The 15,785-nt window shown below is 46.0% G+C and overlaps 1 protein-coding gene across 2 annotated transcripts in view; it reads right to left on the reverse strand.

Annotated features, from left to right (window-relative positions):
• Positions 1 to 15,785, reverse strand: part of syt6a (synaptotagmin VIa) — a 40,673-nt gene that overhangs the window by 7,008 nt on the left and 17,880 nt on the right. For both annotated transcript variants that reach the window (XR_008412947.1, XM_053849287.1), the window contains exons 2-6: positions 6,878 to 7,274; positions 5,262 to 5,823; positions 1,961 to 2,081; positions 617 to 788; positions 224 to 374 (exon numbers count right to left, since the gene is read on the reverse strand). Coding sequence is in view for 1 of the 2 variants with exons in the window: in XM_053849287.1 (XP_053705262.1) it covers positions 224 to 374; positions 617 to 788; positions 1,961 to 2,081; positions 5,262 to 5,823; positions 6,878 to 7,274 (1,403 nt within the window). In the remaining variant the exon portion in view is untranslated. The remainder of the gene's footprint in view (positions 1 to 223; positions 375 to 616; positions 789 to 1,960; positions 2,082 to 5,261; positions 5,824 to 6,877; positions 7,275 to 15,785) is intronic.

The raw sequence follows: 15,785 nt of genomic DNA on the forward strand, positions 1-15,785 counted from the left end.
AGGTCCTCTGTACTAACTGCATTGATATTAGCAACACCAGTGACCGGTCAAACTCTGCTGGTGAGACAATCCAACATGGTCACGACCTCATCCCCATCCCATTCCCAGCTGAATTATGGCTCAAAATATCACCCGAGAGCATGTTTTCAATGCTCCAGCTTCGCTCTGGATTATTTCTTCCTTGATTTTCTCATGCTGAAATCTTTGTAAACATTCAGTCTACCTCCTTCTCCGACTTCTTTGACTCCAGCAGGGGGTGCCAGTGAGCGATGGGTTTGCGAGGGTAGGCTAACATTTCGTTCCAGTGGTCTCTGCCGAGTCCTTCGGCGTGGCATCCGACCCGCATCACACCGATGATCTCATTATGACCGACCCTGCGGGGACACGAGAGAAAACATCTGACGAGACCTGAGCAGACACTTCATACATCAGATGGAGGAGTGGGAGGGAAATCATGCGACCCGAGGGGGCACGAGCTCCTTTGACTCAAACGTCACGTGTCTGGAAGGACACACGGATGCGAGTGTGATTGTAATAACAATAAGCAGCTGCTCTTTTTGATTTCAGAATTGCACAACAAAGACAACATTTTCTTCAGGTAGAAGTATTCACGCACAAGTCGTAGTCCATGACTGAGATGTGCAGGCTGACGTGGTCCATGCTGTCGGGCGGGATGTCGAAGATGATGGCCTCGTTGTACGTCGGGTTCAGCGTGTTCTTCTTGATGCTGGTCTTCTTCTTCTTCAGGCGCCGCCCATCACATATGAGCGACACCTTGACGTACGGATCTGAAGGACCGAGGCAGAAATCAAGTTCAGTGGTTAAAACTGAGGAATGGGGAAATGTACTTTTACTCGTCAGGATTACATTAAGTCCAAATTAAGAAGTCATTTGTTGTTGAGTTATACAAGCAAATCAATTGGCCCGGAGTCTCAGGCAGCAGTAATATCCCAAACGCAGATGAGTCAACCTTGCGTGGAAACAAAGCGGGCGATCAGCACTGAGCCTCTTAAAGAACATCTCTGATGGATGCTGATTCTTTTGGCAGTGAATCGCCTCACATGATCTGTGATGTCAGACTGATGGTCGCGTGCCGCAGTAGTGCGTGTAAAACAAGCCCAAAGGCAGAAGATAATAGTTTATCATGCACAGATTAAAATGATGGCTGGGGAAAAACGTGAAAAGTGATTAAATATCTGGAGGAAGGAGGATGTCACATTAACAACAAATCGATGCTGACATTTCATAAACAACGTTTCAGTTTACACAGGGAGAAAAGGCCGGATTCTATTAGAACAAACAGCCAGCCAGTATTTGCTGACAATGACTTAATATCCTGATGAATATTAATATCGACTGCAGAGAACAAACAAGTGAAGTAGGGGCGAGAGAGCTGCATGTTTCCTTTGATCACAATTGTTTCCAGGCTCAAACTCTCAGACCAAAAACGATTTGTTTTTGTGACTTAACACAGCGTGTAATTGTATACAGGATTCTTGCCAAGGCTTCTCTGTGTTTCTGGGTCTTTACATAATACAAAGCGTTAAAATAAAATAAACCTCTGTGTCAGGGTGACAGGTAAATTTTGATGATTAAAATAAAAGATGACATTCTGCATCGATACTCGCAGCACGTCACTGTAATATGCAACTGCAGTACGACAGAGGATGCAGCATGACTTGATGAATGATGCCATTGCACTGGACACAAAATGATTTCAATAGTAATGAAATTCTGCAATTATTTGGAACGATAGAGGGAAGTGTCCTTCAATTCGATGTTAATTCAAAAAGCTTGCCACATTTATTTAAACCCTCCAAAATTGAGAAGCGAAATTCAGTGTGAACACATCATTCTTCGCTAACACATCGTGGAGGACGTGGCGAAAGCACTCGGTCTGACACTGAGACTCAGGAGGAGTGCTGCTGTGTGAGATGCACTTGCTCACCACACAACATACCTGAGTATCCTGTGATGTCCATGGCCTTCAGGTTCCGACACTTGATGACAGTGAGTGTGAGACGGCCGGCTGTCGGCAGGTAACAAAGCGAGAACATGATCTCCCCGAGGTCCACGCTCTCCTGCAGGAACACAAAGTTTCACACTCTGATATACAACTCCAGCCGGCCCTCAGGAGCAGGTCTGCACCTCTTGCTTTCCAATAAAAAAGATCCTTGTGTAACCACTGGCACCACTGTAAACTTAAGGGAACTGTCTGGTGGAATGACTGGAGGTTTTTTTTGTCTTTGGCAGCACAAATCAATTGTGAGACAACCTTGAATATTAATGAGCGGAAAGGCATCTGATGGACTATAAAGAGCTCAACATTACTAAGGGAAGGTTACACAATCAAAATAGCCTTACAGGACATAAACATCGACATAAACTGCATCAGCAAAATCTGATTAAATCACTTTCCACATGAGTTGAGAGCTGTTGGGGCTCATAGCACACTCTCAAACGTGACCTCCATACCAGATCAGCAAAGTGGGGATCAAGAATTCCTCCACTCTTGCAGAGTGCCAACACAGCTCGACTGGCAACACAACGCCAAGAGTCCTCACATGCCCGTCTCAAAGTAGCAAATCATCCTACTGACTTCAGCTGTTGAGTGGACTTCATTATTCACAGACTGTCTGTGGTGTGTGGAGATGGACTCACAGTCCAAGTGACTTCTAAGCAGCATTCAGGTCAAACCCCGCCCCCTCATCATGGCTGAGGCGCTCGGTGAAAACCCTGCTGACTGATAAATCCCAGCACGTCTGGCAGAGAGCCGCCGTGCCCTTTGATTTGTCCTGCTGAGGAAGTTATATATTCAGTCTGAAGGGGGCGAAACTTCTGCAGTAATTTGAAGCCTCAGCAGAAATGTCAAGTGCTGTTAAAGTGTGAAGCAACACTGTGATTGTTCTTGGACAAACGCGTGCCGATTCGGTGTCACTTGGTTTGATCCGTGCTGCATGAATCATTTTCTGAGAGCGCTTGACACGGTCAGTTTATCCGTCAGCCATTCAAGAGCTGGGGTCTGGCGTCACGGCTAAACACACTTTGGAGCTCAACCTTCGACCATCTCTTTCTGCCAAGTCAGTCGAATATTTTAGCAGCCACTTCAAATGCAGGAACATGTCGAGCGAGGGAAAACAGAGGCTTAACTTTAAAAGACACTGAAACTGAGCTGAGAAAAAGGTTACAGTTGTCCAGGGTGACAGGGGAAATGTCAGGCATTATGATGTGAGATAATGGGAAGGAGAGGATCTAGGTGTAGCTCCTGCCAGTTTGACAGAAACAAAGGTATCTCCATTAAGTATTCACTTAAATGCGGCTGCGGAACTTTAAGGTTTTCAACAAGGGGCAAGTGTCCGACTACATTATCCATGTTCCTGCAATATTTACTTAATTGCTTCATTCTCGAGTGATGTTCTCCAACAGAGAGCGAGAGCCGCAGGGTACGGAGGTCGCCCACACCCTTGATGGATCCTCCACTGTAGTTCCAGCAAGTCATTAAATCCCTGCTGAAATAGTCTCTGCCGATCGAACATCAAGAAGAACCAGTGTGAGAGTTTCTCTCCTCTGGACTTCATCTCAGTTAAGGGCACGCGCTTTGTGCTATCGACGGATGTGAGAACAGAGGAAGGCTTTTCTTTTGCTCCTGCTCTCAATGAATTTCGCCAAACAAGATTATTCACCCACCTTCAGGAGTGTTTGTGTCTGGAATATCACCCCTGGTCGGTTCAATTCAGTGTGAGCGAGTGACTTTGCCATAAAATCATTCAAGGGTTCAATAAAGTTAGAGGAGTCTTTGGCCGGCTTTCCCGCCTCCTAAGCAATAATGCTGAGACTATTGACCGACTCCAGCGGAGTCTCAAGTTCAAGAACCGCAGGGTGAAAATGTCAGATTTAAGGGCTCTGTGTATGTGATGAAGTGATGGAGGCCGTAGTGCTCTAGCTACACTCGGCTCCATGTCTCCAAGGCATCATTAACTACAGAAGAGCCATGGCACACAGAACTGGTTTCAGTTCCTTGTGAGAACTATGGACAGAAATATCCAACGCTCAAAACCTCACCAATTTAAAAGTGTCCGACTTGAAACCCATGACTTGTTTCTCTTTCCTTAACTGTCTGTGATTGTCTCTCGACCCACTTGACCTTCGCCAGTTCAGATGAAGTTCAGATTTACAGCTCGACAGAACCAAATGCTTTCACAGCAGGATTAAAAGATGATTAACAGTCAGAGCGTGTCTGAGGCCGGAGGCAGCGGAGGAGTCACCTGTGGTCAAGGTTTTGCTGAGTCAGGGAATCAGTTGGCTCTCAGCTTTTGCTTAACTTTCACTTACTAACTTTCACACCTCAGATGGTACTGAGTTTTGAGGCCTTCATCTGTCTCCGGGGGTTTGTGTCTTATTTCTGCCTCAAGTTAATGGCTGCCGTCTCAAGGCCTTTCTGAGACACTGGAAGATTTCACTCTTATGCTAGTGTTCTAGAAATGCTCAGAGATGACCACGGCAGCTATCACTGCTCACTTAGTATTCATGCATTATGCTCTGATAACAGGACGTAGATTTCTTTCAAGCATCTGAACTTCTAAAATTCTGTCAGTGAACGTACAATTCTACACATATTATCTGTGGCCCCACTCCCTTCTATTGTTGCAAAGACTCTTTCTAAAAAAACAAAAGAACACCAGGAGTCGGAGCAGAATAACTGGAGCGAAGCCCCAAGGACAGCTCTGCTTTGGTCTACACAGCAAAAGGGAACAGAAAAACATCACCGCGGCTACATTGTCATTCTCAACGTGGACGGAGTCTCCAGGAAACTCTGAAAGATGCTTGACAGGCACAGCAAGGACCAATTCAAGCATCAGAAGGAACAGGCGAGGACTGCTCTGTTAGGAGGAATACTGGGGACAGGAGGGGGTTCAGTTTTGCCGAGAGAGATTGAATAACATGACTGAGACCCACAACTAATTATGTTGAGGTGAAATATATATCATTGTCTCCCGCAAACCATGGGCTGGAGTTTCATTTGAGGATAAGAACTGAGGTTCAAATAGCCCTTAGTTCTCTCATGGGCCTTTCAATGTGAATTATGTGTGGCGTTTAGATAAAATAATATTTATCTACATCCAAGCTGTACCTCACTGACCCCACCTGCGTTGACGGGAATCTGTTTTTTTCCCAGAAATATGTAAAAGATAGTTGCATGGACTGAAATTTGAACCTCGGTCAACAGCAGTGAATCAATATTTAGGAAAGCGGATGCTTACACTGGTGGCGTAGTCAATGTCTCTCCAAATGTTGGTCTCCCTGGAGAGGTCCGACATCTCAAACAAGTTGTCCAGAACCACCTCCCCGATCATATCATGTCGCGAAAAGCGGTCAAAGTCAAACACACTCATATGGAGCTTCCTGACCGCCAGCTCGTCGTAAGGCACGGGAAACTGGAAGCTCTCGTCGAACGTTGGGTTTAGCGTCTTCCGGTGGACTCGGGTCTGGAACTTCTTGCGATCAGGCAGAAGGTAGATCTTGACATAAGGATCGGACGTGCCACACAAGTCCTTGGCAGGGAGGTCTACCGCCCTGAGGATGTTGACCAGCAGAGCCTCATTCTCGTAGTCGTACTTCAGTGAGAAGTTGATGCGGCCACAGTTTTTGCTTCTGCCGTTCTTGGACGAATCCTCAGACTCCAGCGCCTTCTGTTGGTAAAGTTCTGGCTGTATTCGACCGATGCTGGTGGATTTTTCGTCCTTTTCCAGATGATAGTCGTTTCCCAAGTCAAGACTTCCCACCTGCATCTGCCGGGGAAGGTGTCGCTTGAAGGAACTGTGGCTGTGGATGTTTTCAAAAAGAAAGAGGGCAATTAAGCGCTGACTGGTGCTGACTGTAATTGTCAAGCAATGAGGCAAATTCACTGAGGTTGGCCCGTTAACAAGCTGCAACAAACAATGGCGGCTTTAAAGATGTAAATATGGCTTTGTATCATTGAATACTTGGATGCCGTCCACTCCCACAAACCAAAACAGCTGGGAAGTAAATCTAGCTTAAACAACAAATGAGAAACCCCCAGAGTTAGTCTGACTTCTGCCGTCGCCATAAATGTTTCAGAGCTCATGACAAAGTCATAACATTAAATGAGCTCTTCCTTAACAACTTCAAAGCAGATGCCTGAGAGGAGCGTGCTCCATTAACATAATAGTTTCAGAGCAGTTGAAATCCAAAATGTTTAACAGAGTCAGTTTCATATTGAGAAGGTTTAAAAGCCGCTTTTATGCTGAACCTATTATTATGGTTTAGTGAAGTAAAATGGTTCAATTACATTCATAATGAGCTTTTAGACCTCTGTGTTGTCGCTGCCGCGCGCTGGTCTTCTGTAACACAGCTTTATGTTCCAATCAACAGGAAACCTTGTTAAAGGAAATGTGTTTACAGCTTATGATGGACTTGTTTGGCTGTTGTTTACAATTGAAATTTCAATTCTTGATATGGATTATAAAAGACAAAATGTGTCACATAAAAAGTCATGGTCTCCAAAATAATGATTCCACTTGCTGAACCAGACCAGAGATCATCATTCGGCTTTATAGTTGAACGCAGTAACTTCACACGCTTATAGAAAAGGTTATGATGTTTTCAGCCACTCACCATAAACAATAAAACTCATCTAAAATTACAGGTTAATTGTAGAGAAGCTGAATGATTTCAGTGGAGGCCTCCTAGATGAGCCTCAGCAGTGCCATTCATTGGGGTCAGAAGCTGCACTGCTAATGTGAGGAAAATCTTCATGTCACTTGCTACAGAGTGTAAGTCACAGTGAAACAAACCGAGGTGCGAAAGGATGAATAAATGTGCAGATAAATAACAGTGACACACGTGTGCGACTAACCGAGTGGAAGACGCTGGTTCAGTGGTTTGCCTCTGCATGCGCTGTGTGCGGCGAAGGAAGTGCTCCCTCATGGAGAGCTGAACATCAGTCGGGATGTCTGGCGATGTATGGCTGATCTTCACTGCTGCCTCCAGAAAACCCACCGTGCCCATGGGCTCCTTCACTTTCTCCGTCGCCATGGTGACCGCCGGAGGTTGCTGGGGGCTGGGCGGAGTTGGAAGCGTCGGCCGAAGGGGGGAGCACTCTTGGACACACGGCGGGGTCAGAGATGGAGCAGAGTAATGGCTCTTGTTCCTCCACGGGATCCAGCACACCTTCCAGGACAGGAACGTGAGGAGACCGAGCAGCGCCAGGCCGCAAACCACAAAGACACAGAGCAACAGGCCAAAAGTGGCGTCTGGTGTTGAGCCGCAGGAACCAGAGGAGGGACGGTCACACAATATGGACACACAGATGGTGATGGCGGGGGGGAGAGAGAGAGAGAGTGTTAGGACACGGTCTGGTGCAAAATAGTGATCATGCTGCAACAGAATTGTTCTTCATCCATATTTAAGCAATGGACATGGCTTCAACCTTGGAAATACATGAATGTTAACACTAGTCACATGTGGACTCATGCATAAACACACAACATCCTCGGGAGAGGAGCCAAGTAGTTAGGGGGCATCCACAGATCGAAAGGTAATCACTTGCTGCATCTGTGCTCGCTCAAGTGTCGCACACCGCAGTCTCAGAGCGACGCTGAGAAAGATGTGACTCCAGGCCGTTTAACAGCAGACAAATGGGACAGCAACAGAGCATGTTACCGTTCAATATTAGTCACCAATAACAACGACGACAATCCTGAAGCATAAACCCCAGCTCAGAGTGGATGCTGACGCACCGTCCCCTAAAGTTCAGTCACTGTTGTCCCCGACATAAAGATGTTTAAGGCTGCAGGAACTGTGAAACTGGGAGGCATCTTGTGGAGTGCCTGCAGACTGAGGTCTCCAAAAGTCACGTACATGTAGCACCTGCTATCTGACCATCAGGACCATCCACATCTGCCTGTAGTGTTTGCATGTTTGTGTGTTCAGCAGGTTTGTTTGGTGTAAACACTGACAACAAACTTTCCTGACTGACTCTGCAGAACAGAACAACAACAGCCAAACTCAGAAGTAAAGCAGAGTAAAAATATCTAACGCGTTGTTTAGACTCCACTTTCATCTAATAAACAGTGAGTCAGCAGGAGGCGCTCTCTTCATGCGGTGACGAATCAGAACACAGCAACATGAAGCATGTGGAGAGGCACTGTAAAGGATACAAGGCACGTGGCTCATAACCAGGTCACTGTACTTTTTAAAAACTTTTTCGATGGTGGAGATCAGAGGAGCCAAAATGGGATGGAGAGACAAACATCTGCAACTTTACCCCCCCCCCTTTTCTCTCACACCATTGTGGTGGAGCATGAAAGCATCAAAATTGTCCCAAAATCTATTTTTAAAAAAACAGGTTAAACAAAGGCGCCAGCTTAAGCGCAGACCACAGCGACACCAGACAATCAGACAGAGGGCTTCTGTCAGTCGGCCTGTGCTCCAGAAAGCATTCTGGGCTGTAAGACCCGGATCAGCACCAGGACTGTCGACGGGATTGATTCAGAGCTGCAGTAATAGAACCTGGGAAGCGCATTGCAATCAAAGGTTTGCCTTTGGGACACTTTCCACAGTCACACCATTCTTGTTTGAAAGTCATCATATTGCCACCATCATCACCTGAGGCGGATAACCCACAACGGTTGTTACACTTTCCAGACAGGCTTTGAATTTAATTCTCTCAATTTCGCAGGGTTTTATTTTCTGCATGAACTGATTACTGGGGTTGATCTGCAAGAGCTCCTGCTGAGAAGCAGAGCAATACAGCTCCCCCAGGATCCTGGAGTCGCTTCCCCCTTGACGCTGCAGAGACACCAGGCAGCGGATTCAAACCACGAGGAACTTGGTCCAGCAGGGTAACAGCTCCTGAGCAACATGGGCTTGTGCTGAGCTGAAGTCACAGAGGATGCTGGCTTCTCCAGCTGTTGTGGAGACGCCCAGATGAGATGCAGTCATCATGAGCGATGCAGCTCCAAATCATGTCTCTGAACTTCATCATGACTCTACTTTGCACCTCTGAGGGCTGGTGAGATGATCAATGTGACCTGGAGTGTGACTCACAAAGGCCCAAACGCACTTTCAGCTTCCCTTTCATGTTTCATATCCCTCCACGACCAAATGCAGTAAACACCAAAAGCTCTCCAGTTCAGAATTCAAACTAAACCCAGTGTCCAATATCGGCTTAGCAACGTGGTCCACAGGATTTCAAGTGAGGACTTTAAGCCCAGAGAGGATTTCTCAGCTGCCCATCTCCCTGACCGGCCCATGTCATGTGAAATTCTACACAGCTCTCCACCAGCCGTCATCTCCGGCTCACAGAGTCGTCAGGCTACTGCACAGAAAATTGAAGGAGACACAAACAGCAAATACAGCGCTGAGAGTGTGCGCACGGACGGGCCGTCACTTCCACACCCGATGACAGCGAGTAAAAACGCGAGTGTCAGACTCACAGCCTGGTTCCATTGATTTGCTTCTCCTGGATCTGAGTGACTGACAACCTAGTGTCATCTTAACTGACCTCACAAGTTTGGCTCAGGTGCAATCAAAGGTGTCCCGGCGAGTGACTGGAGTGTCGAGAATTCTGAGACCTCCATGTTTTTCCATGTGACTGACAGGCATGAGTTTCGCCTCTCTGCTAGCACCAGTGCCGCTAGAAAGGTTAATGAGTCGAACCGGGACCAGCACACGCCCAGCACATGATGCGCAGAAGATTACTTCACTTTAACTGCACCAAAAATAGAAGATGCGGATAATTTCTCATCTGTCTATTACTGTCCAGTGATGCCATGACAAATGGCGCAGAGCTAACGACTGTTTGATGGCGGACATTAAAGGGCGTGCCTGCCAGAGAAATGGAGCTCTTCCTCTCCACACAAATGAGTAATGGAGCAGAGCCGTGTGAGCGTTCCCTCGGGCACAACCTCCCCTGACAGCGTGAGACCAGCCAGACCCTCAGCTTTAGCCCACTATTAATGATCGTCCCCACGCCACTGAAGCGGTGGACTTCCACCTTCCACCTGTCAATCAAGTTTTTTTTCAGATTCGTTCCTGCATCCTGGGATCAATAAGTCAGGAGCTCAATCAATTTCACTGAAGCTCCGGGTGGGCGTTGGGAAGAAGAAACTGAGGGGGGAGAGGGAGTGGGCTCAGAGCGGCAGGTGGTATCCCTTTTTTGTTTCATCCATCCATCCTCTTTATTTCGAAGAGCACGCATCAGAGGCAGAACGGAGAAGCCCTGGATCAATTCAGGGAGCGACAGTGACTCGAAGGTATCCTCTCAGAGAAGTGGAAAAAGAACTGGAGAGCTGGGATTAGACAACAGCACAGTGTAAAAAGAGGAGCGTGTCTGTCATCCCTCCTCCACTGTCGGAATAGAACAGAAAAGTACAGAAGTCATTCAGTTCAATAATGATACAGATTTTTAAACTAGGATCTCCTTAATCTGACCCAAAGAATGGACATGTACTTCTGGAACCCTGGTTTTTCACGCCGTTTACTTTCAACTCCCACTCGACAGAACCTCAAAGTCTCCATCTTACCTGACTAAGAGGCAGAAGACACTTTTGGAGCATGTCACTCTGCTGAGTAGCTTGTCTGACTGGATGTTCCAGTGCCGCTCCAGAGTCAGCAGGTGTGCCATTGAACCTCTATTCACAGCGCCAGAGCGTGTCTGGCTATTATCAGATGGTTCTGAGGGTTCACAAATTTAATTAAGGTTTGTTTTGAAGAGGGGTCCTGGAGAAACGTGGCGATGCGGGGCTTTTCTTTGTCGTCGCTGGCTGTCAAACCCGCCTGGGTTTCTATAGTAACAGTCATCACAATTTAAGTCACCTCTTCTATTTATTATTACGAAGTGACTCATCTTTGGCAGGAAGAGACATGGAGCCATCATTAATTTAACTCTGGTCACAAAGCAGAGCCCCTTATATTGATCTTTTTTTATTTTGAGAAACGGAGATCCACATTTGACGCAGGGTTTGTTGCTCAATTATGAAATTATCTTTTAGTCCCAAGCAGCTGAGAGACCTGTTTGCACATCTTAAAACATCCCACCTTCCGGCTTAATTGAATTCCACAGCAAATCTGTATTCCACATGTATCATGTCTCCTTTTGTTCACACTTGCCGCACACGGCTGCTATAGACCGTCTTCTCTCAGGGAAGGCAATGATACACACTAATCTTGATAAGGGGTACCAACTGCCATTTTTGGATTTGTGAGTCCCACTGTGTCTTCTTCAGGCTGATCACAAAATCCGCTAATCCCTCCCAGATCCTTGGATCCTAAATCTGCGTGGAGGAGTCTATAGCTGCAGCAGATCAGCCGTGAGGTGTGAAGAACGAAAAGAGGAAAGTGGCCCGTGGGCTGTAGTGAGGTGGAAAAATTATCTCGAATTAAAGTCATGGGAGATACAGAACGATAACACAGCAGCAGAGACACACTTCTTATCTAGCCAGTGCCTCAAGAGCTTTTCTTAGTGTGTGTGAGTGTGTGTGTGTGTGTCAAATAAATGCAGGAAGTTGGACTGTGTAATTTGAATTTGTCACAGTATAACACAACTTTATGCAATTTCAAGGTCTCTCTTCACCCTGAGATCACAACAACGGCCTTTTTCATGCATTTTCAACCGTTAAGTTTCAGTGCTCCAGGGTCATGGGTGTCCAAGGCACATTCATGAGAGGACCCTCAGCTTGCTTGGTTAGTGACCAACATGAAACTGATCTTCACATCACTCGCTCCTGCTATTAACATTTGATTCCTGGACTACTTAGTCACTGACTTGAAAGAGGTTTATTCCCAGTGATGGAACCACACATGACACTAGGTTTGGGAGCACAAGTTCAACGTCACCTCAAAACAAAGGTGTCTACCTTGCTGAAGCGCCGTTTCAGCCTGGTGCGGTAAGATTGTCTCTCCCTTCTAAAGAGTGTTTTGTAGATAGTAAGCAGCACTGCATGGTTGAATTAACCGGGACATAACCTTCCAGACACACTGAATGGATGTCTCCCCTTAAGTGCACTAAGGAGGCTTCAGGGGAGAATCTATAGGAGAAACCAAATTGAAGCAAGGAGTAAAATAAAGTCTGCTGTGTAGACTACATGGAAGCATTTAACTGCAGTCAGAATGTTAAGTGACGGGAGAAGAGATGGAACTCTTCAGTCGGGAAATGACAGAGAGAGGTGTCATCCAGGAAGTAAAGCAGGAATGTGGCAGAAAATGGGAGTGAAATAGTAAACAGCCACAGTGACAGTTGAACTGATTAATTCAATCACTGCTGTCGACCTTCTTCCCAAAAAACAAGCAAGGCTTTTCATCTGTCTTGTTCCTGCCATCACTGTGACAGACTAGAAATGGACCTGTTTTTTTTCCCGATTTACAGTGAAATAGCACAAGGATATCAACGTCGTACTTTGATATAGATACTGTATTCTGATATGTCTCCTGACGTTTGTTCAAGTTACATTGCATTCGTACAGTGCTATTACTTTCCATTTTGACAGAATCACAACAACTACAAACAAATTCAACAAGAAACCTTTTCATTTCAGCTAAACTCATTAAAGTCATACAATTGAGCAACTTAATTATGGGAGTTTTACATGAAAAACAATTCATACTTTCCAAATATTGTTTCAGGTAAACAGGATGCGCGAGTCGATAAGTGGAAAGTGATGTTGTCTAGAGGTCAAATGTAGATGACATCTGCGACTGTTGCGCCTTAAACTGAACAAACAAAGCAGCAAACCGTCACACGATCCAATTAGCATACAAATAAAGCAATTACTTCAAAACGGTTTCCTCATGGAAATGTGTGTCCAGTTGAGAATAAATGTTCTCTGTCATCACTCATTTTAAGCGCCTCATTCCGATTCTGCACAGCATCTGTCGGTTCTAGAGCTCATCACAATTCCAGCATGAAGCAGCCGCTAACCGCCATGACAGCGCTTGTGGGTGCGAGTTGTGAGCCTTGAGAGTGACCCCTCACATTATCTCCCTAACAATCCTCATCTGAATGGAATAAAATAACTTGCACGTTTAGCAAACATTCCCTTCCTCATTCTGAAGCGTCAGAACGTTCCAGCTCTGTGAATCAACCTCTCGTGTTTTCAGATAGAGTTTATAATCACAAGTAAAGGCAAACACTTTCAAGTGTGGTGTGAGATTTTCTAGATTGAAATTAGAGGAGAAATAATTGAGTTTTATTTATCTGGGCATTTGAAGACAGAAGAGTTTTCTGTAGTCCTCTGATGATCACTGCTGAGTGAACTTATTGAAGTGAACATGCATCCTCAGCAGAGTGTTTGCTCAGACCTCAGAGGATTTCACAAAACATGTTGACACACAAGCCCACACAACTAACTAACTCGTCGCAGAGGAGAGTCTCTCAGCAGGCTGTTATCTCCTTGACAAATGTGACGTAATCCAAGTCTCTCTCTCTTGGTCCTCTAATCCTTCATTTGCAAACTGTTGCCGAGTCTCTCCAGGAAAGTTAAAATGTTAATCTCATTGCAGCAGCCAGTGTGTTTCCCCTGAACGCTTTGGTGGCAAACATCAGCTGATTCCAGGGCTGCTGCCACTCAGTGAGGGGGGCTTGTGGGGAGGGTCCCTGCTGAGATTGTGGTTATGGGTTCAGAAGTAGCCTTCAGTCAGGTCACGCTATTAACCTGCTTGTTGACCGGCGGCTCTTATCACCCACCCACAGCTTCCAACGTTATCGTGGCTGTGGAAGAATACACTAGAGGGTTAATACTGAGAGCTCACTGTGCGCGTGCTGCAGTCATTTAAATTCTATGAATGTAAAATAATAATACAATCCCACAGTACTGCAACCTATTTAATCAGAATTTCACGGTATCACTTCAAGAGGTAGAGAGTTGATTATCTCCTCTCAAAAACAAACCAAGGTCTGTCCTTATAGCACCTCAGAGTTATCTTTCCGGTACCAGACCAACCTTTAACACAAATACCTTCCCTGCTTTAGAGAGAGAACAAGCGAGTATGTCAAGTCATGAAATCAGCGTTGTGCACTGGAGGACACATGGAACAGGGAGCAAGGATTGCTATTGAAACGGCATCAGGAGCTTGGGCTCCATCCCAGCTTGCTCTGCAACAAATGATGTAGGACATTCATTATCAAACCCAGAATCTGTCAGTGTGAGACGGACACCAAGTGTTTCCTTCAGTCATCCAGCAGCTCCACAAACATGACCCTTGAGTTTCCCAAAAGAAGCCATCGTCCTGGATCTAAAATCCAGGCTGGTCTTGAGCCAGAGTTGTCAACTGTCATGCTCTATTCAGCTCCATAGAGTTCTGCGAATAGATGCAGGCAGAAGGAGCAGCGCAAGCCGAGCACGGGACTTGTGTCGGTGCCATTTAGACATAAAGACTATTACGACAACACAGATCTGGAGAGCCCCACTGGCGTTTCAATTTCCAGAGGCTTCAGCCATGAACCCACCAGGCTGCTGTCTGTGTCTGTAAAAATAGCTTTGGCTCATTTTCTTTCTCAGTCATTATTACGGGGGGATTTTAAACGCCACATCCATTATTGACAGGAGTTCTGAGAGCCTGCGGAAGCTCTGGCTGCTCTCTGAACGCGCCATCAGTCACAGAGATTGTATTGTTATTCATGAAGAAGCAATGCGACCACCAGCGATCCCTCCTGAGCGTCTGTTGCTGAGAGGGCGTGAGTGATGGACGCAGGAAGTTGCCGCTTCTTAACATGGCTGATTAGTTTCAGGGGGAATGTTATGATGTGCTTTGCCGTGTTGGTAGGAACTAATTAAGATGCTAGGATGTTTACCAGAGGCTGAACGGGGAAATGGGTTTTTAACCGAAGTAATATTAAAGGTAATTTGGGCATAATAACCCCACAGTTCATCATCATAGAGAGCTTGTGCCAGAGAGCCACAACTCTCCAGTTAAGTGCCAGCCAGGGAGGAAGTCTGATGCCCCGGCTCTTTTCTCAAACTGTCTGACTCCAATCTTCCTGCCCACCTGAGAGAAAACCATCTATGTAAAGTTACTATCCATCCGAGCTCAATACCATTCCACTCCAGTCCAGTCCAGTCCAGTCCAGACGAGGTGACAAAACAAAACTGATCATGTTTTTGAGGTGGTTAAAAATTCATGCTCAATAAGCTTGGTCAAAACATTAAAGCAGTTTTAAGTGGGTTTTGTGGAGGAATATATTTGAAATGGATAACTGTGCTGTGGGGGTTCAGAGAGGAAGAAGCTGCAGCGTCACCAACTCACTCACTAGTCAGGTGTTGTGCCATTTAGATCGTCATCTTCATCACTGATTATCTTTTCAGATGAGTCTCAACTGACAAGAGAAAGTCTGGCTCAGACTGAACACTTACAAACCCTTTTCAAATGAACATGGAACTTCAGTATCATTTTCAGAAACAACCACGGCCACATGACCATTCGCCTCACACAGCAAACCCTGCCTTTTTCTGTGTTTGGCAGCTGTGGAGATCAACTATGTAAACAAGTGTTCATTTCTCCCATTAAGCTCCTTATAGTCAAAGATGGAAGTGAGATGCTGCAAGACCATTCTGTGGCCCCTGAAAGACAGCCGCAAAGTCAGCACGAAGAAGTGATGCATCCGTCAGTGTGACCCTGTCGAATCAAGCAGGACTTGACATTTGGGACAAATGTGTTGAGACGCCAGCAGCCTCATGATGCATCACGTCTCAGCTCATAAGAGGAGAAGCAGCCAGTGTTTCTATCGCAGGCCGACGCTCTGACACCTCACAGTAACAAGGGTCCAG

Source organism: Synchiropus splendidus, chromosome 18 (assembly GCF_027744825.2).
Source record: "Synchiropus splendidus isolate RoL2022-P1 chromosome 18, RoL_Sspl_1.0, whole genome shotgun sequence".
NCBI lineage: Eukaryota > Metazoa > Chordata > Actinopteri > Syngnathiformes > Callionymidae > Synchiropus > Synchiropus splendidus.